This window comes from Onychostruthus taczanowskii, unplaced genomic scaffold (assembly GCF_017590055.1).
Source record: "Onychostruthus taczanowskii isolate IOZ18803 unplaced genomic scaffold, ASM1759005v1 scaffold15, whole genome shotgun sequence".
Taxonomy (NCBI): Eukaryota; Metazoa; Chordata; class Aves; order Passeriformes; family Passeridae; genus Onychostruthus; species Onychostruthus taczanowskii.
In genome coordinates, this window is record NW_024498685.1 from 3,442,209 (window position 1) to 3,468,324 (window position 26,116).

The window sequence follows — 26,116 nt, forward strand, 5'->3', positions numbered from 1 at the left end:
CAACAATTGCCAGTCGTATTCTAACACTGAATGACTGCGAAGTCTCTTAGGGAAGGTTTAACTATCTTTGTTTTTTCTTTAACTGAAAACTGCTCAGCATATTAATAAAAAAAATCAAAGGAAACTAATTAGAACAGGGGCAACAAACCTTCATTTGTTGTTTAGTACTCTTTATCAGTGACACATGTCATCACAATTTATGCCCTATTTGCTTCAACAAACTTACCTTCATTTGTTGTTTAGTATTCTTTATCAGTGACACATCATCACAATTTATGCCCTATTTGCTTATGCACTCGGGCAGTGAGGACTTCCAGCAAAAATTTCTTCTTTTCCTTATGCCTTTACTTTATCTGGAAGGCTGCTTAAGCTTTTGGACTCAAGTTTCAGTAAGTCTGGCACCGTGGGTATTTTTCCTTCCTCACTTAATCATGGGCTAATGAATGAAGTCACAAGGTACAAGTTCACACAGCTCCTGAGCTCTTGCTCCTGAGAGTCCAGATCACATTGCAAGGATTCTGTAAAAACTGGCAACGCAGTTAATCCCAGCAATGCCAAAAACCATCTTACTCCACACCACTTGAATAGACAAAAGCCCAATTTATTTTTAACCAGCAAATTAGTACTGAAAAGAATGAGTCAGCACAAGAAGTTCTTAAGAGGGCTTCCTCATCTAGAAACAAAAGCAAGGCAGAAAAGTTACACATTTTAAAAATGTAGAGGCTACAAGGAAAAACAAAATAATGTTTTGACAAGTTCAGAGAGCTCCTAGTCCAATATCCAAGCAGCCTCTGCTGTGTGATAGCTGGGAAACAGGGATATCATGTGAAGATGAAGATCCCCTACCAGCCCTGGGCACTGGGATTAGATCTTAAGGTGGCAGCAGTACTGATGGCCAATCCTCCATGAAATGTGCCTCACTCTTCTTTAAATCCAGGTAACACCTCTGGCTTCCAGAGCTGTCCTCTCAGCACGTGCTCACTCAACACCCTGCACAAAGGGGGACACAAAGGGCTTGGAAACACCACCAGGGCACAAATAAGGGGTCATTCTTTCAAAGAACTTATGTAAGACCCAGCACTGCCAGATCCCGATTTGATTAATTACTGCCCAAAGATTACCAAAGGCAGCTGAAAGTGCACCCTCTTTCATTTTCTATTTGAGGCCCCTTTTTTGAAAGAAGGAGCTGGGAATTTGAGTGTTTTTAATAAGGCACTCCGTATTTATGCAACAGTCCCTTGGTTATGCTCTGTTATCCTACTTGGCCTTTTTTTGAACTCCCTAGTGTCCATTGTTTGACTCTGCTATTCCCAGCGGAGCTAAATGCCTGAGCCTTGCCAAAGAAAACAGTGTCATGAATGTGTCAAATCCCAAATTTGTATCCAAAATCCTTGTTTGGGCTCATTAACTGGAAACACAACCACTCAAAGATGCTTTTGGTGGTTTGCAAGTATATTTGAGGGTAAGAGCAGCAAAACAACAAGCTGGTTACCCTAAGCAAACAGTGCCACAACAAAATTTATCTTGATCTCTTGACCTTCCTATTCTATTACAGCTGGTGCTTATGTGGAGTATGAACTTGGAATCACAACCATCTTATGAGTGATTACAGCAATTTAGGATCATAAACCACATTTCAGGAAACAGAAAGGTGAATCTTACCATAGCCACCCTGGGTTTCACCTGAGTGGTTTGTCAGCCAAATTGTGAAGCAAGAACCCAAAGAAAGTATTTGGTGGTAACTAAGTCAGAAGGTGGAGCTGAATGGCAGATCTGTAATTAAATCTTGGTCTTTAATAAGAACACTCAGAAGCAGTCAACAGTGGTCTTGCTGCCTATACTCAAAGCTCTTTCTCTCACAGAGAGACAGCATCAGTCTATTAGTATACCCATTAATTTCACAGCATGAAGAGAGATTTGGTAGGATTACAAATCACAGCTTGCGGTATTTTTTTGTCTCCAAGACAAGGAAAATGATTTTGTTTCTTTTCAGAAGTCCTGTGAACAGGGAAAGCACATGTACAGAGCAGAGGAAACCATTTAACAAGCTTTCGGACTAAGCTCCATCTGAAATTTTTCCTGAAAGCAGATGGAAACAATATATTTTTAGCAAATTTTTCAGCCTTTTAAGGCAAAAACATCACTTATTAACACTATGAGCAAAGAAGAGAGAAACATTTATGAGGGTGACCTAGCAGAATCTCCCTATGGCAGACTTTTCTAAACACAGGAGCAAGAAAATAAAAACCCCTCTCAATGGACAAAATAACATACATTATAAGCCTAATTTAGAGCTGGTTCTAACCAGTTGACTGTAACTTCCAAAACAAAGGAATGTAAATATTGTCAGCTCTACTGATTATGCTGAAAATGCCCTAAATTGAGATGTGGGCACTCTCCTGACAGGAGAAACAGTTCTGCCATCTCTCACACCCAGCGCCACTTTGTTTCTCAGACATCTGACACCCACCCCTCAGTCATGTCCATAGGCTGTGGTAACAGCCCTAGAGCTCACTCTATCTCACTCCTACAGCTTCTTTTAAAAAAGCAGTGCTTGCATTAAGGTCCATTAGGATCAAAACACCATTAACAATATCTATGTTGAATACTTCAGCATATTTTCTTAATTATTCTCCCTCTAAAAATCATACAATCATTCAGTTTAGAAAACACCTCTAAGATCATCAAGTCCAGCCATTAACCCAGCATGGCCATTGCACCATTAAACCACATCCACAAACAACATATCTATGTGTCTTTTAAATGCCACCAGGGTTTGTGACTCCACCACCTCCCTGGGCAGCCTGTTCCAATGCTTGAGCACACTTGTGGTGAAGAAATTTTTTCTTAGTATTCAACCTAAACTCCCCTGGCCATTTCCTTGTCCTACTGCTTGTTACTTAGGAGAAGAGATTCTTGTCCTGCTGCTTGTTACTTAGGAGAAGAGATCAATCCCCCTCTTGCTACAACTTCCTTTCAGGAAGTTGAAAACAGTGATAAAGACTCCTCTGAGCCTCCTTTTATCCACACTAAATACCTCCAGCTCCCTCAGCTGCTCCTCACAGAACTTGTATTCCAGACCCTTTATCAGATCCATTGCCCTTCTCTGGACTTGCTCCAGCACCTCATTGTCCTTCTTGTCATGTCTTTCATGCCACAAAACTGGACACAGTAATCGAGGTGTGGCCTCACAAGTGCTGAGTACCAGGGAACAATCACTGCCCTGCTCCTGCTGGCCACACTATTGCTGATACAGGACAGGTGCCATTGGCCTTCTTGACCACTTGGACACAGCTGGTTCTTGTTCAGCTGCTGTCAACCAGCATCCCCAGGTCCTTTTCCACCAGGCAGCTTTCCTGCCACTGTCTCCCAAGTCTGTGGTGATGCATGGGGTTGTTGTGGCCCAAGTGCAGGACTTTGCCCTGTTGAACCTCATTCTGTTGTCCTCAGCCCACCAGCCCAGCCTGTCAAGATTGCTCTGCAGAGCCTTTCTCCCCTCCAACAGAGCAACATTTCTGCTCAACTTGGTGTTATCTGCAAACTGCCTGAGGGTGCACTTGATCCCCTTGTCCAGGTCACAATACAAGGCCCTTGCTGCCAGTGCCACCTTAATATTAGCAAGCAGATAAACATTATCATACAAGCTTTCTTTAACTGGTGTAGATGCCAAAGCAAACTTCCACTCCGGAGCAGACTGAGTGGGATAAGGCTGTGGATGCAGACACTGGAAAACATGGGACAACATCACAAGGGAGCAGATGAGACAGTGTAAGGATCTCATGCATGGTCAGAGCCAACACTGCAGTCACTTAAATCACTTCACTATCTGGGGTAACCACCAGACCAGAGCACAATCACAGGCTCCCTGTTCTATGCATGAAGGAAATTAGACAACTAGAAAAGCAAGCTAACAAAAGTGAAGAGTGTCCACCAGCTTTGTCACTACAACAGCTAAAAGGTGCTTCCTGCAGTACATAATTCCTAGCAGTGATTCCTCTCCCAGCATTAGCTTTTCTGTCCTTTTTTCAAAGCAGGGTTGGTAAAGTCACCTCACTTGGTCACTCAGAGTTGCCTCCCTCCAAGAGCTCAGCAGTTAGGCCACCCGCCGTGGGAGAGCCAGGCCGCAGACCATGCTCCCTCTGAGGGATGGAGACAGCCTTGGCTGAGGGCTGCCACCTCACAGAGGAGACGTTGGGGTTCTGCCCTCTGACCCAATTAATATTTATGCATTTCTTCTCTAACATTAATTGAAATAGGGACTAGAACTTGTTCCCTATTCCCACCTGAGTGGTTTAGCCTTTAGGCTACAGTCATTCTCATCAGCTGGCTCAGTCCCAAAAAACACCACTATTGTTCCCAACAATGTGGAACAGCTTCATCTGCAGGAACAAAGAGCCTGCCAACCAACTGCTAGGGCACTTCCTTCAGAGAAAGAAGTAGATTCACAAATCCTACGACAGAGAACAAACTGGAGCCCCAAACCTCGCCACAATCACAGAACCAGAGTGGAAGGACATCACTGGGTGAGGTGGCCAGCTGGGAAACCTCTCCTTGAAAGACCCCAGTAGCTCCTACAGCAGTGCCCTACATGCAGATCTCAGGCCAAGTCAGACCTTTAGATGGACAGAAAATTTTATAAAAAGTAGAAATTGAAGGATGTAACATCTGTAGAAGCTTCCAGCAGTAGATGACAATTGAATGTACAAAGGACCTAAGGACAACCTACATTATAATGGATGTACCCAAATCTAAATCCAAAGCAGCAAAACAAGAATCTGAAATTGGTGTGTTTGCACTGGTTACACCATGACAGGGTTTTGACTACAGGTGTTCACATTTAAAGGTTCTCGGTTTTACCCAAAATTGTAAAAGAGAAAAAACCCTAATTTTTCAGATAGAAAAAAAATATAATTTTTAATAGGAAACAGCCAAGTTTGATTTAAGCCACATTTAATATAGTAAGTCCAGCTCTTAATATATAACTTTTTAGATGAAAGCCAGCTTGAAGACAAGGATTGTAAATTTTTTCTGTTTTCAAACACTAGTTCCACTCAAAAAAATCCAAGCTACCATGCCCACACATTTTCTAATTAGCATGAAGTACAAGATTTTTGTACTGCTGAAGCAAATAATCGTTTAGCTACTGATTTCAAGGGCAGCAGGGCAGCACAACTTCACCTTAGACATTTTTTTTCACCTGCTTTCAGCAAATGATACATCAGAAATTTCTATTTTTCTCTCCACCCACTCTTCCACTGCCCTCTTTTCTGTTTTTGTCCTCCAGAAACCCAGGTGTGTGCTGTTTCCATGGTCCATTAATATTGCCATCACATAAACCCCCCCACCCCCAGTTCATTTGTTATCTCCTGGGCTGCAGGTACCCAGGTGCTCATTTCTTTGTGCAATCCCCACAGCTGCTGCAGTGGCTTTTTAGTAGAGAGCCTATGAAATTTAACTCTTTTCTTCCTGGTTTTCTCCTTCTCACTAGTCTTAATGGGAAGAAAGAGTTGATCCATACCTGCCTGCCCCTTCAAACACCAAGACATTCACCCACCCACCACAAACAACTCATCAGCCTTGTCTCGTAACACCTTGAACTGTACCTGTCACTCATCTCCATTTTCTACACTGTCACCTGCTTCAATCTTGGCCTCATTCTCTTTCCCCTCCAGTTGCCACCTGTTTTGAGTCAGATGCCCAGCTCCAAGGTATTCAGCCTTCCCATGATGGAGGAGTATATACAGACATCACCTCTATATGGAGATTTCCTGTCTGTGGGCATGGAAAACTTTCTCCAGCTTCTGAGCTGGGCTTTCACAACCACCTCTGCCAGTTATCAGCTTCTCAAGGTAGTGATTGCATCTCTATATACAAATAAAATACTTATGGTTATCATCAGAAGAGATTTTCTCACTGGCACAAATGAGAAAAAGTTACTCATCTCCCAAGTAAGCGAACAGTGCTTTTAAATGGGTAAAAAACAGACTCCAGAAAATTGGAAAAGGATAAAAGATGTCTTTTAAAAAGATGGTTTTTAAAATATAAATATTTTTAAAATATTTATAATAAATGAGGGCAATTTATACACTGTTAGAGAAGGTTATATGATCTAATAACCATAATGATCTCTCCATACAGAGAGGCCACCACCATAAATTGTGTTATGCCCAACATACAGATTTTGTAAATCTAGTCTCTGACTGCTAAAATATTATCTCTCTGGTCTCAGTTTTAAAATCTGTATAGTTTTGGTTCAAATTAAACAGCCTATGTTCCCTATCTGAGGTCTTGGTGGGAGAAAAAATAATCTACCAGCTTTTCAAAATGTATATTTTATTTAGTTAGGTGATAGTTAATACGATTCCTATCCAATGCTCTAGGGATTTTTATTACATCAAAAATAAAGCTGGTGGTATTTCACTCCTTTAATCATTTTAACATGAAGTAGAAAGCTATCCATGTTCAGAGATTCCTGGTTCATTAATGCCCATCTGAGAGAAGCACATGATGAAATTCTCAGAAAACATATTTTCCAAGATATGGGTAGTGAAATCAGTGTGTTTGTGTTTGCAGTCTGAGGTGCATAATTCTCCAGAGACCTGAGCCTGATACAGTCCCTTTTATAGCAAGGGAGATCCAGGTCAAGCTGCCCTGCAGACATCAGCTGTGACTCTAAGGCAGATGCTTGCTAAAATGTATGAATTTTTAAACTCCAGGGCTATGGAATTCCCAGGATTGCTAAAAGCCATCAGCATTCATGGGAGTGTACTCTGATGATTCAGAAAATGCTCATACACATTCACAGGACTATGGATTTCTGTGCAAATTCAGAGAGCACAAAGAATTCATCAGATAACTCCCAGGACAGGCTGGAGAGTGGAGAAGCACTGTGTCTGTTATTTAGCAGAGTGATACCAATAACAGGGGCAATTTTTTGAAAACCCACCTATCAGTCTTCAGTATCCTAAGTGGATGAGTGCATGGAGAAACTACCATACATTTGTGTCATCCATGCAAAAACACTATTCCCAGAGCCACGCAACAGTTTTCAAACCTTTATATTAAGACTGAAGGTGAAAGGAATTATTTTTTTGCTTGTTTGTTTAGTTTATAAAATATCTTATTAAGGACTAAAAAACAGGTATAAAGCATGTATTTCTTGAAGGGAATAGATAAAGGGCAGGGAGGGGAAAAAACAGGATACAATCAGGTAACTTATGTCCAGAATCTACCCATCTATCTTTGCACCACTCAGTACAGAGGCCCACAAAAAAATGTCATTTTTTCTTTCTTTTTTTCTCTAATTAGATTTCCAGATTGACTGCCTAAAGAGACAAATTGCTTCTTCATTGTAGCAATCCACCCACAGCAGCACCTAACTGTGGCTTTACCCCAAAACATACCAGACACTTCATACTTTTATTCCTCACTTTTGTGGCTGTCAAGATTTGGAGTAAGTTTAGTCTGCTTTTCCCTGCTTGCAGGAGGCAGAACCAAGCAGACAAATTCATAAACACTTACAGGAGAAGGTCATGTCCTTTCAGCAGGCACTTGGATATCACTGCCATAGGACCAAGGGATACCAGGCTGGGCACAAGTGAGACTCCTTTGAGCACAAGGTGAAATACCAGCATAGTTCAGTGTGAAAAGATTACAAAGAGCCTGAAGTAGGTGCCAATCACCCCCTATCATTTATTATTTTTCAAGTAATTAGTAATAATAGAGTGTGGTGTAATCAACTGACTGCACTAATTCCATTTATGCTTTGTGCATTGATTGTAGTAACACAAAATGAAAGTTCCACCTAGTCAAGGACTTGATACTTGGGGTACAACATCATCTTAGTAATAACAATCAGTTTATCAGCCTTATTTTTATTCAAGTAAATTCCTTCATTGCACTTTAATTAACTACTATGGCTTGATTCTATTTAGCATTAGAGCAGGAAATAATTGCAGCTGGCTTCACACTAGGAGTTACTATTATCACCAAGGAAACGAGGACAATCAATATTCCAGGGAGAACAGGTACTGAAACTGCCTCCTGAACAAACTGCAGATCAATAATCATGATAGAAAATGGAAGGGATATTTGCATTTGAAGGAGTCCCAGAGGAAAAGAATGGAGTACAAAGACAAATGTGCACTTTTTCTAACTTGGTTGTTCATTTGTGTCTGAACCCCAAGTCATCAGGACCTGTGAGCCAAACCAAACAGGTAGGGCTGTCAGCAGCTGGTTGTCTGCCACCAAGAAGATTTTAGGATAGGATTTTAGGACAAGTAGATAATAAATAATTAAAAACAGATTTTTCTTTTGTAACTGCAACAGCAATTGCAATCACATATTTTAATTTGAATATGTGAACAACTGACATGTGTGTACTTCCTGAAACCTGATCTGTATTATGGGCAAGTGCAGTACAGTAAAAATGTTCAATGGGATTAAAGGCCTCAGTTCCAGGGCTTTCTGTAGGCTAAAAGGATGCTATTCCATCCAGCTACAGAAAACATGGCTGTCACTGTGATATTTTATGAAAAAATCCCTTCATCAGGATTTTTTCTCCTGAGAAGCTGAGAAGCCTCAGAAAAGAAATGTAAACAATAATTATCTGCTGCTTTGGAATGTGACAGGTGCATCTGTGATTGGTTCCATGTGAATTGTGTTGACTTAATGATCAATCCCAGTCCAGCTGTGTCAGGACTCTGGTCTGTCACAGGTTTTTATTATTCATTCCTTTCCTAGCCTCTCTCTCTATAGTTTAGTATAGTTTTAGCATAGCATTTTAATATAATATCATAATATAATGAACTAATAAATTAATAATTAATTTATAAAAATAATTTATAAAATTAATAATTAATATAATAAATTAATATAATATAATATCATAATATGATAACCAGCCTTCTAAGAAAAATGGAGTCAGATTCTTCTCTTCCCTCATCCTGGGACCCGCAAACACATCAACACATGGTAACCATTAGGTTTAATGAATTAATGCATTAAATAATCACTTTCCAGAAGCACATAGGAAATATCTCCTTCAGCAGCTGGACAGTGGGGAGAATCCCTATGTCCAAGCATTCCCAGGGAATGCAGGCAAGGTGTGGCCTCATTTCCAAGTGCTGCCTTCCCCTGCATGTAGTTGTTCTGCTGCATTCCATAATTTCCAGATTCCAATGGGAAAAAAGGCAAGTTATTAAATATTACTTAATTCTCCATCAAAATTAATCAATGTCTCATATGGTCAATAACTACATCTGACTTCCTTACTGTTACCTATTTTCTAAACATTAGCATGCATTTTCATTTTGCTTTACAGTAGAAGAAAACCAGCAAAAGCTTCATTTAATTCTAGGCAGGCTGGAACACCCAAGAAATTATGTAAATGCTGAGAAAGAGAAGAGATGCATGAATATCAGAAGAGTGCAGAAAATATGTTTATGTAAAATTCAGTACTACAAAATACAATGCAAAATGCTAAAGTGCTTAGGAATTACAGCTTCTTGAGCTTCTGGGGTTTTATTATATTTTTAAGATGGTGGTGTTGTTTAAAACCAACAAAAGTTATATTTTCTCCTTTCTAAATTGTAGCCTTCTCAGGCCACGTGGTTTCTGGGAATATCACAGACTGGGAGCTGAGCATTTTGATTTCCTGTAATGTTTTGTTTACTCAGAGCCATGTTATCCATGACACCCTGAAGAAATTCAGCCCCATTTACCTCTTTCAAGTCTTGGACAATAGCAGTGAGCCTCTCATTCTCTGCCTGAACGTTGGTGACCACAGCCCTGCTCTGCTTGAGCTCGTTCTGCATCTCCAAAATCTTGCCCAGGTAGTATGCTTCCTTTGATGCAGACTCCTGGAGAAGAGTCTCTTCCCGCGTTTCGCCATCTTCGGCCACTTTGCGGTGAACGGAGAAGGACTGGCCAAAAGCCTGCAAGGGGAAAACAGAGCACAGTAAAAACCTATTGAAGCCCTAGAACAATTATCAACAGTACCAAGCAGCTGCACAGCCAGCAGGAATGGGATAGATCTGCAAATCCCAAACTCTGACTTATTAAACACTGTCCCAGCAGCTGAGCACCACCATCCCACTTAGCTGGAATGAGGCATCTTGAGGCTGCTCCCATTTGCAGTCTGGATTTATGGCCCCCATCCAGTTGACCACCACTGAGATTAAGATGGCGCTCTGCTAACTGGTCATTAATTAGTTCCAATGTTTAATCTTCCTGCACGAGGCCAGCCCATAATTCATCAACTCATTTCTTCTCTGGTTCTGCAAAATAAACACGTGGCTTGTTTTGGCTTAAAGAGCATAAATAGCTGACAAATCTCACTGAATTGCTTTCCATTTCCAACAACCTTTTCCTATAGGAGCTCATCTCCTGGTATGGAAAAATGTTCCTATAACCTGGAAGAAAAGTAAATGAGCTGAGAACCAAGCAGTGGCCATCTACACCTCTGGGATGCTAAACACAAACTGTGTGAGCCCTTTCATTTCATTTATACTCAGTGGTTTTTGCTTCTGTTGGATATTTAACTGTTTGAGAAATAGAGAGAGAATTTCAGTGTTTGTCTTCTTGTTACTGGCTTACACTGATCAATTTAATAAGACAGTATTCCTCAGTGACAATTTCTGATGTTAGTTTTGACAGCTCTGGAGCAACCTGGAAGAAAGCAAACTACAAGCCATGATAGTAGATATGATGGAGATATCATTTAACTACAAAAAATGGGGGAAAACCCAGATAATATAATAACATAAAAATAATGTAATAAAATAATAGACACAAAAATAAAATTTAAAAACCCAATAAAATAGAAAAGAAAAGAAAAACCTGATTTGAGTTTATTACCTTTTTAAAAAAGACACTTAGTTGAAAACGACATGACCTGATTCTGGAGAAAGACAAAAGAAGGCTTCTAATGTGAATAATATTTATCCTAACACAGGCAGAAGTTCTCTCATATATCTTAAATCCAAGTGAACATATCTGGAAGACAACAATTGCTTTTTTCTCCTAATACGTGAGAGAAATTTGAGTCATGGTGACATGCTATTTCAGTGAAAAATTATCCCTAAAAGCCACATTTGTACCCAGTTCTGTAAAACCACAGCACAGATTTGTACCCACTGTAAGCTGTGGCCTCCTTTGCCTTCCCATCGATAAGCCTTGCCAAATTAAACCCATTGTTTTACTGCTGCTATTTATAGCCTTTCAGGACACGTTCTAAGCTTTACTGGCACTAGAACTGAAGCAACCCTTAGAAACTTCAAAGTAAAACTCCCTTCAAAAACTTCTCAGCTTTTAAGTCTACTTCACTTGGAGAATCCTGTGAACTCAGCATTAAAGGATTCTAAAAATATTCAATAATGTATTAACCCAGCTGTCTTCTCAAAAAGCTGTAAGTTACTGAAATAGCAAGCATCAGCAACTTGCCAAATAGGATTTTCCAAATAATAAGAAATTCAATTTAATGAAACTTAAGCACCGACATCTGTGACTCTAAGACAACTGTTTTGGGAACACTGCTAATAAATTATCTCCCTCTACATACTGATGGCTCGCTTTTCCTGGTTTAAGACTGAACAAAAAGCACCAGTCAAATAAAGACCTTACAAGACAAATGTTAAGGGGTAAAATCAAAACACAGCAGAAGAGCAGGCAGGACTTGCAGGGTGGAGAAGCTCTACATAGTGATGACAGCATCTACATAGTGATGACAGCCTTCCAGATGCAGACCAGGTTTTCCTTAATGTACTTTGAAGGTACACTTTTAGCACGTGTGATGTTTGAGAACAGCTACGAATATAGATTTTGGGGAGGGTGCACAGAATAGTGGAAAATTACTGTGTACTCCGCATTTCCTTGTACCAATGGCCACACAAAATATATAAACTTTTTTTTTCCTATGAAACCAGTTTGAACACTACTGCATCACAGAATGGGTCACATTAGGAGGGTCACCTAGTCCAGTGAGTTACCTAGTTCAACCTCCCTGCTCAAGCAGGGTCATCCCTGAGCACATGGCACAAGATTACATCCTGACAGCTCTTGAATAGCTCCAGTAAGAGAGACTCCCTAAGCTCTGGGCAATCTGTCCCAGTGCTAAGTAACCTGTATAGTAGAATTTCTTCATAATTTCTTTGACAGCCAAGCCTATCCATATCAGAATATTTAATGTCTTTCTTAAAGTGCTATCAAGATGTTAAAATCAGGAGAAGGAAAGCAGCCAAGCATAGTTCACTTTTGATATTGTAATTATGCAGATCAACACAACAAGGAGATGAACATGAAATACCTTTTAATTATAAGCAAGCAAAAAGTTGTGCTTCTCTATTTCATAGCCTGTACAGAACACCAAAAGGTTTCAACTTTCCAGACATGTCCACTTAAAGTCTTCCATGAGATTGATCACTTTTAAATTAAAACACATATCAGTACTTTTCAGCTGGTAGCCAAATATTTGTTCTATTTTGATTTTGTCTTAATTATTTGCTTAATACTTATCTACAAGATCTTACAACCTTGCTATGATGTGAAATATTTCAAGTAACTGTGCTCACATGAGAAGGTGATGACCTGGTCTGCAAGTTAAAGGAGGTTCACTTGCCATTGGATCAAGTGCTGGATACAAACTGGTTTTTGCTGAATAGATCTTATGGTGCTGCATATGTGGGAATACCAACCTGCCATGGAAGCCTGAGTGGAGAAACAGTTTTGCTGTGAAATACACTGAGGTAGAGGAAAAACAATGCAAAAGCAAAGCAGATGTTCCCTGTATTCACCACTGAATAAGATGTTGGTATTTTCATGGAATGGACTCAAGTAATCTGAGTATGTGCTGTACTATACTGTGCAGATGTATCAGTTAATTTCCACTGCTCTTTTCAGCATGGTGCTGCTTGGTGGGACTCCTCATTAAAACTATTGAGAAATCACTATTGGTTCTTGGTTTCAGTAATCACAGCGTGGGGATTTCCTGACATGTCCAGATTGAAGTTTGGGCCCAGAAGGTGCTGTGCAGTCCTTCAGGGCTTCTGTTTCCTTGAGAAACCCCCTCCCAGAGTGGGCACAATAGCTCAAATCAGCCACAAAGACTGAAGCAAGTTTACTGCTTCAACAAAGATCGTCCTAACAGAGAGCAGTCAGATTTTCACCTTGCACTGGTCCCATCATTTCTCTCAGGATTTTTGATTGAAAGGATGCTCTTGAGTTAGAAGATGCTTTTTTAAAATAAATTGGTTGTAAAAGTCAAGTAACAAGACACCATTAAACTATGTATACACATGTATTTCCTAAAACCTCAGAACTGTGTATTTGTCCTAAACCAGGACACACTTCCATGATTTTTCAAAGGCATCTTAAAATTGGAACTTTGAGAACAATAAAATATTGATCACTATCTGAGGTCATGATAAAGGACAGTAAAAGAGAGTGCACACAAGGAAGAAATCAATTGATCATGCAGAAAGGTGTTAATTTGGAGGAAAAACACCATTTACTGTTGAACTCTAAGTAACCCCAGATGGAAATTCCAGTGTGAGAAGCAAACAAGTATGACAGAAATAATGCTGTGAACAAAATGGGCACAGACGTACAAAGGAACAATAGAAAACTGACTGCTTCAGACATGCCATAGTTATATGATAAATACAAACAGCAGTATAAAGCTAATGTGCAGTGACATAAAATAATGTCTAAAACAAAAATTATATTTACCACTTCAAGAAAGAAACTAAAAAGAGAAGCTAGATTTCTAATTTAGGTGTAGAATGCAGCACACATGCAAAAGATTAGTTTAAAACTTAAGTAGGTAATGCAGGCAGCTATTTCTGAATTTCACTTTTATTTTTACTAATAACCTCGTGGGGCTGGAATTCTGAAATGCTTCACATAAATTCATTCTTCTACTCTGGAGTAATTAATAAGCAGTAAACACAACCTGACTGCTCTCAGGACAAGCACGCAGCCTACCTTTATGGCTTTGACACTGACTGTAGTTTTTTCTGATACATAATGCAACAGCACTGAACTTGTTCAAATGACTACCTATTTGAGCTGCTAACTTGTTGCAAAGCAGAATCATGTATGTATGATGTATTAGTTACCTCCACATTCATAGCACAAAAGCAGGGAAAAAACAGCCTAGAACCAAGAGAACAGCCTATTTCCTAGTCAAATGTCAGTATGGCACCACAGATGGAAATCTTTGCTCAGGATGCTATGGGATAATTCCAGGAACAGGCCTTATTTTGTTGCACAAACTTAAATGCCCGTTTGTCACTGAATATTCCTTTAGTCATTTGCAATCCCGGGTCCCTAAGCTAAGACACTTTTTTTAAAGTTTACTATATATGAGTATTTTTCCAGGTTGGTGGTTTTTTTTTTTTTTTTTGTTGTTGTTTTTTTTTTTTTTTCTTTTTTTTTTTTTGTTTTGTTTTGTTTGTTTGTTTTTTTCAAAATTCATTGACAAAAAGCTCAGGGTTCTTTGAATTTTTTCTGCTAAGGACCAATCAGTGGCAGACAGGTCTGTGAAAAAATACCCTCTAGGGAAGGCTGAGCAGCATCTGAGCAGGATCTGCTCCTTCCCTCAAACTCAGTTGGTACAAAGCTGCTTCCTCCATAACTTGTGATGTGGCACTGAATCTAAACCCAACGTGTTTCTCAGCAGTGCAACAGCAAAAAACGCCCTTGCAGAGGTGACTGATGGGTTCTAGTCAGAAAGCAGATTATATCTGCTTTCTTAAAACTTTACCAAGTTTTAGACCTCTAAATTTTGTCATAATGTAGACTAAATCTTTGTGCAGCTGGCATGACCTTCTCATGTTCATTTAAGATGGCTGAGGCAGGTCAATAGTTTCCTTTTGTAAGCCAATACTTAAGTTATTAAAGCACTCAAATGCTTGGCATTGAATTTGGCATATTGCAATCAAAACACAGGCAGATGCATGCTTAATGATGACAGGAGAAAAAAATTAATAGGCATTTTGTGGATAGTGCATGGGAGATGGACAGCACATGCAGGGAAGCAGATTGAAAACTCAAAACCAGATTGAGAACACAGCCTGAGTCAGCATGGGCTTATAAACAAGAAAACTAGATCATGAACTTCTAGGTTGACAGGCTAGCTGAAAACAGCTGATTGTCTGATTCCTCCTGTGTTCAGCAATGCAGGATACTGAACTCTTCTGCAGAGGCAGAAGATTCAGCATCTATCTCATCACTAATGTAGCTTTCAGCTCACAACACAAAACAAGGTTCCTAGACTTAACCTGTTCCCCAGTAAAAAGGAATGAGACAATTGATGAAAATTCCATTGTACCCAAGCACCTGGCTAAGCAGTGGTAGTTTCAAAATGTCCAGACTCAAGATGGTAAATTTTATGCTCTATGGAACAAAAGATGAATGGGATTTTTGTGTGTTTGAGTTTTATTTTCTTAATGTAACAATGTACCTTTTACTTCATAGGCCCCATCTTGCAGAAAAAAAAAAAAAAAGCCTAAAAGTTCTGCAGTCAATCTGAAGGAAGCTAACAAACTGAGGGTTTCTTATCTGTTCTCATGCAAAGAGTCTGCTTTTTGAAAATGGTGAAAATTAAACTTTAAAGGACAGGTTTTTTTCAATTCATGCTTTGCTACAGATAATTGAGGAAGCTCAAGTTCCCATTTGAAACGTGTAGAGGAGAGTATCTGCTGCTGAGTGAAAAGGATGTCAGAAGAGATCCGTTCATGATCTGAAATAAAAGATACTATAGTTATGATAGGACAAGAGGAAATCGCCCCAAGGTGTGCCAGGAGAAGTTCAGATTGAACATTAGGAATTTCTTCACTGAAAGGGTGGTCAGGCATTGGAATAGGCTGCCCCGGGAGGTTGTGAATCACCACCTCTGGAAGTATTTAAGAAACGACTGGACATGGTACTCAGTGCTATGGTTTAGTTGACATGGTGGTGTTTGGTCAAATTTGGATTTTATCTTAGAGATCTTCTCCAACCTTAATGACTCTATGAGCATGGTGCAGGGAACTGAGAAATCTATAAAGGATACTTGAAGAAGCTACCACCTACGGGCAAGAAAGCATTTAGCTTTATCTCCAAATACCAGCTTATTAATTCAACTCTCTCCAATAAAAATGCAAATGCTGTTGCAATGATAAAGTCACATAAGTCAATATCTGCATAAGATATTTCACTTGCAAAAGGGACTTGCAAGCCAAGGTGATGGAGGTTTTACCCCTGCCAGAAATGCTAAGGAGATCAGATACATGGAAAACATAACTAATCCTGAGTCTATTTACTGATGTAGAGCAGTAGGACAAATGTCAACAATTCACAGGCCTTTCCCCAAGGACGATTTGGGTAAAAGAGCGAACAACGCAGATGCTTCTGTTTGTTCTCAGTGGATCCCTTCAGTATCTACAGTCGTCTTGAAATTCTTATAGCAGATGCTAATCAACAAAGCCTTCAGAAAACACAGAGAAATTTATATTCAGCTCAGCCAAAGACACAGCCATGCTTATGCAGTCCCAGTACACAGTGTGCTGATTTCCATCAATATGTGAGGCCTCAGGCAACCACTCTGCCTTTTTATAAATAAGAAACAAAACCACTCCTAAATGTGATGGTTAGGAAATATTTATAGACAAGAAGAAAGCACGACCATGAAAATGAGCATTCAATGCCAATATCCATTTTTCATCTGCAATCAAAAGGGGGAGTGAGTAAGAATTTCCATTTAATTGCCTTTAACTGCACTCTAGATAGGGATTTCAATTCCCCAGCCCTAAGCATTCCCTCCAGGCACAGAAAACACAAGAAGGGGAAAGCTTGTAACAAAGAGCACCACTTATCTACAACAGACAAATTAGTTTCATGCTGGTAATTCTAAAGCAGCTCTGTTCAAAATTCCTATGGCCAAAAATTAAATTATTTCTATAAACAAAGTAATTCATATCTTGTTAATGAAACATAAGGAGGCTTACAATTTTGCACAAATTACTATCAGACCGACATCCAGCTATTACGAAATTTCAATTAAAACCAACAGAAGCACTACCAGAATAAGCATGCAAGACTATCAAGAGATTTTAAATTTTTTTTAACAAAACGTACCCGAAGGCAGAGATGAAACCAGCCTTCCACTGAGGTCCTATTACATTTGCACTCAGCACCAAAATCCCATTTTTACAAAACCTTATATTTTTCTTTTCTAACGGATTTTCTTCTCTTTTTCTAACTATGAAATGGCTGAAATAATTGCAGTTCTCTCTCCTGTGCTTGCTTGAATAAAGCAGCAAAGAATTAATGCCAAAATCCAGTTCTTTAAGAGTTGCCAGCCTGCTGGGACATTCTAGTTATTTCAGGTTAGCTCCCCATATGTAAACACACATTCCATAGTCAGACCACATTTACAGAGCATTTTAGGAACCGTCTAAGCAAAGTCATACTGGTAGTGAATAATAAAAACAACCCACTTGCTTAGTGAATCACCTAAAGGGGGAGAGAGGGTCAGACCCTTCTCAGCAGTGCACAGGAAAAGGGCAAGATACAAGGTCACAATCTGAAACCAAGGAAATAGACACAAAACTTAGGAAAACCCACCCTGAGAGTGGCAAAATAAGTGCCCAGAGCAGCTGTGTACCCTCTATCCTTGGAGACTCCAAACTCAGGATCTAGGACAAGACACTGACAAACACTTAACTTTGAACCTCAGTCAGGTGATGGACAAGATCACCTTCAGGAACCTCTTGCAGACTAAATTCCACTATGATTCAGGGAGCAACTCTCTGTGCTGGAACGACTGGTAGGCACTACACTTCTCATGGACCACGCAGCTGAAAGAGCCATGACTCACAGTTGGCCAATTCCTTAGGTATCTTTAACATCAACCTAAACTTGGAGATTACCAAAAGCAAGACCAATGTGGTTTTACTGTAATAAACAAATCTGATTATTTAAATGAAGCAGAGACATGAAATTTTAATGCCAAGAGCACAAAGGGACCTGGAGTTTTAACTATTTGTGCCAGCACCTTCAACCAGTTTTATTGCAGCAGTCATAAAAATCTGACCCTGACAGTAAGGCTCCATCTAAGTCAAATTCATCGTAACAAGTGAAGATGAGTCTTGAGCCTACAGCAGTCAGGGCAGAAAAAGATCTTCCAAAATAAGAATTTCATTAACAACTATATTTACAGAATACATGTTTTCTGTATATCCTACTAAAGTAATCACACTCATTAAATTTAAAGCCTTAATTTGCCTGATACACTTACACTCCTATTATCTGCAGTTCTTTATGTGAATTACCAGCAGAGCAGTTCTGATTACTCCATAGGCAATTAATAAGAATTAGCTCTCTCCTTGTGATCACACATGACTCACTTAATGTCAGCATTTGGAAACCAGAGTTGTGCTTAGCAAGTACCTTGGACAATGGAACGCAGGGAAAGAGCTCCACATTCCAGTTCCTGGAAATGGAGTATAAGCTGGCAGGAGGCACACATTAACTTCTAGAACAATAATTTTTTAAACCAAACGTTTGAAAGGAGAAGGATTATCCAGAGATTTCTGCTTCTTCAGGCATTTACAGAAACTCCTAAAAAATTAAGTTAGAAAAATCTCTAAATAAAAGCACGCCATTCAGAACAAGAGGCCAAAATTACAGACCTCTCACTTATTTTCAAAGGAAGGTTTAATTAGAGTGCTGCCAGCCACAGAACTACCATGGGGAACCTTATGCTTCCATTGGCATTCATCAGTGCAGTGCACACAGCTGTTTCACAGAATGCTCTTGCAGCTGGGTGCTCACTGCAAATGCTGGATAATCTCAGGTCTCCAGAGCAAGTGAGTTTTTAAGGTATACAGTGGTACTGATAATCATGTTACAGCAACAATAGTTTGCCTACTCAACCCCCTCAAAAAAGTGAGACTCAAAGAATGAGATTGCCATAAACTGTCCCACTGTAATCCTCAGAGAGTTTTAATTCATTTTGCATAGACTAAGAAGAAAAAACACCAAAAAAAAACACAAAATACCCAATTCAAAAAAAAATCTGTCCATTTATTCAACCAAAGCTGAAACAGTGATGAAAAGAACTTGGTGTACACTGCTGGCCAGAAGATCTATTCAGGAGGAGAGAGGGATGTGTCTGACACAGGGGGCTGCATGAGAAGGTGGAATGCCTGGCACTCCTCCAGGCACTGCTGCATCCACACGTGTCTGTCTCAAGCCAAACCAACGAGAAATTGAAGAAGACAGACTGTGCCCCATGCTGTGCATTTGTAAACCTACATGTCCAACTGCAGCAGGGCTCCAGACTGATCCCATTTGTCACCCCAACAGAAGCAAAAGGCAGTCATCCAACAAAGATTTGGCTTTACAAGTAAGAAATCTGCAAACCAAGCCATGTGTCCAGCCACAGCTCCCCCAGTGCTTTTGCCCAAGGGCTCAGCTCTCCCTCCACTACATGCCTTTTCCTGCATGAACACAGAGGAAGTCATCTACAGAGAGGATGGGATTTCAAAACTACACACAAAACAATGAGACCAGGAATCAGAGGCAACATCCAGGGTTGCAGGCATGTTTATAGGATGGACCTATCTTAGGTCAAACAAAGTCTTAAGTAGTTGCCAGCCTTGTTCCCTGACAGTGTCAAACACATAACATTGCCTGATGATGAAAACTCCCATTTGTGAAACATATTGTCTCCCAGGGAGCAATATGCAAAGAATAACAAGTTTAAGAGGATAATAAGCTTTTGCTTTGTCAGCAACTTTCTCTCAGGGTGACCTACCTTCCCAACTGTAAGATAACTGCAGAAGCCTACGCAAACTAAGCTTCCATGACTTACCTAGTTCTACTGAAAGAGCAAGCAGAGATTTCACTGGCTTCAGTGAAGCTCAGATTTTCCCCTTGGGTATTTATTTCTGGATGATATACTGTGTTCTGCTCCTGATTCACTATATTTGCTCACATGGAAGTTGCCAGCAAATTACAAGCCGTTTAAACAACAAACTTTTGAAAATCAGCAAAACCTGTCACTCTGAGCTCTTTCAGCAAGCACTTTATTTTCACAGAGCCTTTCAAACCACTTCAGCATCACCAGGATTTTCCCTCTAGAATCTTGCTTTTCATAGCAGCTGTTTTCATTAACTAGAAAGGCTTCTTTCCTCCCTTGACACCCATCCACTGGAGTGTGGCTGGTGGCCCGCAGAGTAGAGGATCAGCAGTACAGACTGGAGAACACCTCAGTCAGCAGCCAGCCAGGGAGTGCTTAGCTGGCTGCCTAAATCTGTCCCGGCGCCGGATGCAGGAGCTGTCCCTTTCTTTTCCAGAAAGGAAGCTTTAACACATCCCTGAACTTGATACTTAGCAAACTGTCACAGAACGCATCACAGCACAGGGTGATGGCCATTTCCACAACTGCAACAGCAGAACACAAATATCAACGCTTCCTACAAATGGAGGTGGATGGTTTCCTGCTTTTCCAAAGAGATTTAAAGCAAAACAACTCACATCAGCACCAATGAAGTACAAAAAGACACTTATACATGTCTGCACATGTGCTCACATACACACCAAAGGAAACAGGAGAAAAGGGGTTAAAAGGAAAGTCAGCAGTTATTTGCTGCAGTATCATAGATGTGATTTCATGCAAAACAAAAGGATGAACAAGCTGACATAAAGATAAGGTGTTAAGATAATGAAGAACATGAGTGGAACCATAAAATATCCAGATAAAGACAGCTGTGAAATTCACTCTTCTGGAGGAATGAAATAAAATATAATGCACAATGTCAAACCAGCCATCCACTCCTAATGCACAAAACTAGTTTGTCATAACCAGTCAGTAAGACACATGCTAAGGACCTGATATCCTCTGTCCCTTTTCACACAAATGCTCCTGATGTGACCACCTGTGTACACACATGTCTTAGTTCTTGAGAGTAAGAATGCATAAGAGTGTGAAAGAATGAAATCTGTAAAAAAAGGAGTGCAGGTAGGTGGGAGTCAGACATCTGATTCATTCTGCAAAATTAGCAACACCTACACACTCCATAAGGTCTCCAGAAGGACAAATAGTTTGCTTCACTTGGGATAAGACTTTTTTTAAGTTTAAAGAAGTCTACCCCTCTAACCATAAAGACCCACTGTAAGACATCTTCATATTACCAGAAGTACACTGGCTCACTGGGCAGGTAACACAGTGAGTACTTTGTAAAAAGCACACCTCACAAGTTCTAATTCATTCTCCAATGTTGCAGTGAGTGGCAAAGCTGAAAAACTTCAGTCTGAAGTCAGTGACACAATTAGGACAGAATTCCAAGGCAAAAAAAAAAATCAACTTAACACATCATGACTCTGCTGCTTCAGACAGAAATAGCACAAAGACAGTGTAATCACCTGCACCTAACTGCACACCAGTGTTGGTGATTCCAGAACACTCCAAGATGGAGATCAGTTTATTGCCAGATGAAGAATTGTTTGCACCTGGTGGGTTAATACAACAATTATTTTGCAAAATCATTAGCCTGTGGAACCATACAATCAAAACTATGATAAACACAGACCAAGGAAAGGAGTAAAACTGCACTTCATTGATCTAAGGACCAACAAATTAATGAACTACACCAGTTATGTCAACTTGTCTCCTAATTTGGAAAGCAGCACTGAGTTAACGGGGCTGTCAAAGTATAAATTCAGGGTCACCAGCCACCAGGAACCACTGGAGGGATCCCTGGGAAAAGGAGCACATGTGCCAATGGGAGGAAATATATGCTAATGACTTTGGGGAAATGGTTATCATAGGCATGTTTCTTCTGGGAAAACCTATTGTGAAAAATGCTAATCACTTGTTTTAAAATTTTAAACGTTTAATAGTAATAAAATAGTTATAAAAATAGTAATAAAAATTAAGCAATACGAATTTGGACAATTGGAGTTAGGACAATAAAGGACAATAAGAAACAAAGAATTACAGACATCCGTGTGTCTGGTACTCTGCCATAGAAACACACTTTGCTAACAAAGGATTAACCCTTAAAAGCAATAGCCTGTTGCATATTCATATACCTCATACATGATGCAAACATTCCTTTCACACTAGGGATTTTTCTGTTTATCGTCAACTTGCCCCCCTCATCTTGTAAATCAATCACCTTGGTCCCCACAAAGTCTGGGCTATCCCGAATAGGAGGCAATAATTCTTCTCTTGGGATCTTGGTTCTTGTTGCTGTTATCTCTATACAAAGAATTTCTTGATTATCTTATCCATTCCTTGAGCTAGTTACAAAAAGTATCTTATATCACATAGTTTCTATTTTAATATTATACTATAGCCTAAAAAACTATATTTACCACACTATTTAAAAAGATTAATACAACCTAACTTTCCAACATAACATATATAGTATTCATTTTAATATTTGCAAAGAGCCAATCACATAATATGCACTTTTCACACCTATGAATATGTATGTAAAAAACAGTACAGGAACAGGAGCATTTTCTGTCCTCAGCATGCACAATATTACTGAGGAAATATGAAGATATTTGAACAACTGCCTTTAAAAATTCTTCCAGACAATACCTGGCATGCTGCAATTTATGACTTTAAAATTCATGTAGATACCAAGACTCAAATTGAACACATACTAAGTTTATTAGGCTGTGCTCAAAAAAACCCTGATCATGTGGGGGAATAAAAGAAGAGCACAATGTTCAAGTGTTTAAAATATCTGACTTCTTGGAAATACAGCAAACAATTGAGACAGCTCTGCTGTCATAGCAGTATATTTATTATGAGGCTAGTCCCAAAGGGGGTGAAAAGGTTAAATGTCTGAGCCACTGTGAAAATTACAGGAGGCAGGAAACTATTTCATTAGATCCCAAGATAATCATGTTGCATTGCTGACCCTGGCAATGCAGCACAGAACACAAATATTAGGATGACAGCACACAGCAACCCTCACTGACAAATAGGTGTATTTGGAGAAAAACAGGGATATGAGCTCTGAACTTCAGTGAAATGTAAAAGAGGAAGGTCTGGTATTTTGTCAAGGTCAGAGTAAGAAGACAACATAGAAATACTATAATGCCATTTGTTGAAATACTATAATGCCATTTGTTGAATCTTCTGTTGGGCTGGGCTTCTAATAACAAAAAAACACTGAAAATTACAGAAAAAGTGGCAATATTTAATCTTGTGATATCAGCATAAAATTTGCTTCTATTCAGGCTGAGATTGCATGCTCAATATAGAGCAAGGTTTTATATGCCCCATGCTATGCAGAAGATTAGACCAAACTTTTGTAACAATTATTAAAAACTGAATGATTCTCAGTTGTAACCTACATTGCTGGAAGCATTTCCTACATAAAAGATTTCAAATGGTGGCACAGAGAAATGCATTTCTAATCAAAAAGTAACTTATTAGCTTTCTTTTAGAGGCATCACCAATGACAGCAAGCCTGTCTAGCAACACTAATTCCTTGCTGTGGAAGAAGGTAAGTTAAATACCTGGGAACATGTCACTCAGTCTAAGAAACAGCAGCACTGCACATGAATTACCAGCCTGTTTCAGCAGGGACCTGGCCAAGTCCCTTAAATGGACTGAAGAGGTCACTCAGGTCCTGTGACTGGCCACCTTCTTTGTCCATCACATCTCCGAAAGAAACCCAAACTTGTCAACTGTGTCCTGACTACCACTGCATGAAAGAGGGAATGGAAAAAACCAAAAAACAAAGAAACAAAGAAAGCAAAGTCCATTTTTCATTTCTGCTTTGATAGAAATAACAAGTTACAAACTTTTGCTTTCGCTGTTTCACTGCAAGGTAGTTGGAAACATTCAAGTCATATCATCTGCATGATGTTGCGAAATTACCCGGGGGATGGTAACCTGACAAGTAATACCCTGAAAACACAGATTGAAAGGTCTCCACCCTTCCTCTTGTTGTCTCAGAAAACAGGCAAAATAAATCCTCAGTTAGAAGCACAGCCACAGAAGCTGAAGGAAGTTCAAAGAGCTAGAACAGCAACACCTGTACATCACATCTTGTAGGACTTCACAGTATTCTTGTTCTCCCCACACACCACTGGAAAAAAATAACCCAGATGCAAAAACTTTGTGATAGAGCATATTATTAAATACAGAGAGCCAGGGATCATGAACAAAGCAGAAATGAGCAAATTACTACTGAAATAAAATTAGATGCCAATCCAGTTAAAACTGTACCAAATTTTGTTAAGCGTTTGAACAGGGAGACATGAGTGATTTGCAATGGAAGGGTAAAATACAGATCAAAATCAAATTGCTCAAGGAACCAGAATAATAGATGACAGGGTTGGACTCAATTCAGAAATGCAAGCTAATCTAATAACTAAAAATGAGCTAATAAGATGGACTTGATGAGTCCTGCAGTGCTTTAAAGGCTTGGCTATAATATCAAGATTGCCTTAATGCTGTACATCCCTCAGATCTCACATTTTCTTACTGCTCTTCACAAAATTGTGACTGCTGGGAACTGTAGCTGCATTTGTGCTCAAGAACAAGAAGGAACACAATTAAAATGAAGACAGCTTCAAACTAACAGTGTAAGAAGGATGAAGTCACCTTTTAAAGGTGACCATTACCCCAGAAGATATAAGGAGCTCTCTTGGGTGAACTTGCAGACAATTTCTGAAAGATTGAAACATTTTACAGGAAGAATGAGATGAATTTTTGTATGCTTTTTTCAAATGCATGAAGAAGAGCCTGTTCAAGTGATAATCATAACAGATACAATAGATTCTGTGATTTACTCAAATTGGGCAATAATAGTGCCCAACCCAAAAGAAACACAAAGGTGGGAGTGTCCAAGTGGATATTTACTTATCACTGGTTGAGCTCCACAGTGCCACTACAGATACCTAACAGAGCTGGAGGGACTGCAGTTTATTACAGAAAGCAGCCCAGGCATCAGCTCTGCATCACACACAGCTCTGTAGTCTGGTCAGTGCTGCAGCAGGCAGGAGATTGCATCCTAAATACACAGAATAGTCCCAAATCCAAGAGAACAAGCCCTAAACCTTTCCACTTCACAAACAGTTTGACTTGCAGCTAAATCACTATGACCACATTAGTCAGACATAAACTTTTAAATTCAATAGAAAAAAATTAATATGAAATTTTATTGCCTGTACTTAATAGCAAATTGGGAAAATTGATACAACAGTCTCTTTCAGCCTACAGACTGCTTCATCTCTGAGCAGTCTTGGCCTTTTAAAAACATACCTGTATAAAGCTCATTAACCTTTCTCTTTTTATAAATTTAACACGGAAGAACCTACACTGGTAAGTACTGAGTTGATTCCAGTTAACTGAAAGTAACAGTTTAGTATCATAATTATTCTGACACTGTTGCTATCCTCAAAATCCTATCTTAGCTGAAATATTAAGATAATTCAACAGCAAAGAATGCTTTCCATTGAGAAATCAGTTGTCCATGAGTTTCACAGAAGAGAGGTAAAAGTTAGACAGGAGTTACAAGTTAAGCAAAAAGAAATATAAACTACACTATAAATGCAGGAAAACTTCCTCTGTAAGCACAGTCATTTTTCATCACCTCTGTGTGCATCAGTCCTTTCCACTACTCGACTAAGTTAATTATTCATTAACTAACAAAAATTCTTCTTCCTCCTCAGATAGCTGAAACTTACAGATACCACTTCAGTATGAATAAATTATAACATATTGACAGGAATGTGGTGTTCACAGGGTCAGGAGGATGGTGGAGATCGACCAATGCCTAATTTATACACTAAGTAGGTACCACAGCAATCAGGGTTTTCTACATCCCCACATCATTTTGATAATGGCTTTCAATACTGAAGTGAAGGCAATACCCAACATTCTCCCTACACCAGCAAGCATCTACTTTGTGCCTCAAAGGCCTTTGAATTTTAAAAGCCAGGCAAGTCAGTGCTTTCTAAATATCAAGTCCCCTGGAACCTGGTTTCAAACTGGGCACTCATAAGTAATTCATTGCTGTTGTTATTTTGGAAGCTTCCTGGAAAGGTTAATGCTAGTTAATATTTCCCCTCAAAAAATGGAGCAGAAACCCTTCTCTATCTA

General features: G+C 39.5%; 1 protein-coding gene across 4 annotated transcripts in view; it reads right to left on the minus strand.

The window, feature by feature from the left end:
- Positions 1–26,116, minus strand: part of BICD1 (BICD cargo adaptor 1) — a 159,299-nt gene that overhangs the window by 68,435 nt on the left and 64,748 nt on the right. For all 4 annotated transcript variants that reach the window (XM_041398686.1, XM_041398683.1, XM_041398685.1 and 1 more), the window contains exon 2: positions 9,723–9,935. In XM_041398686.1, the coding sequence (XP_041254620.1) occupies positions 9,723–9,935 (213 nt within the window). The remainder of the gene's footprint in view (positions 1–9,722; positions 9,936–26,116) is intronic.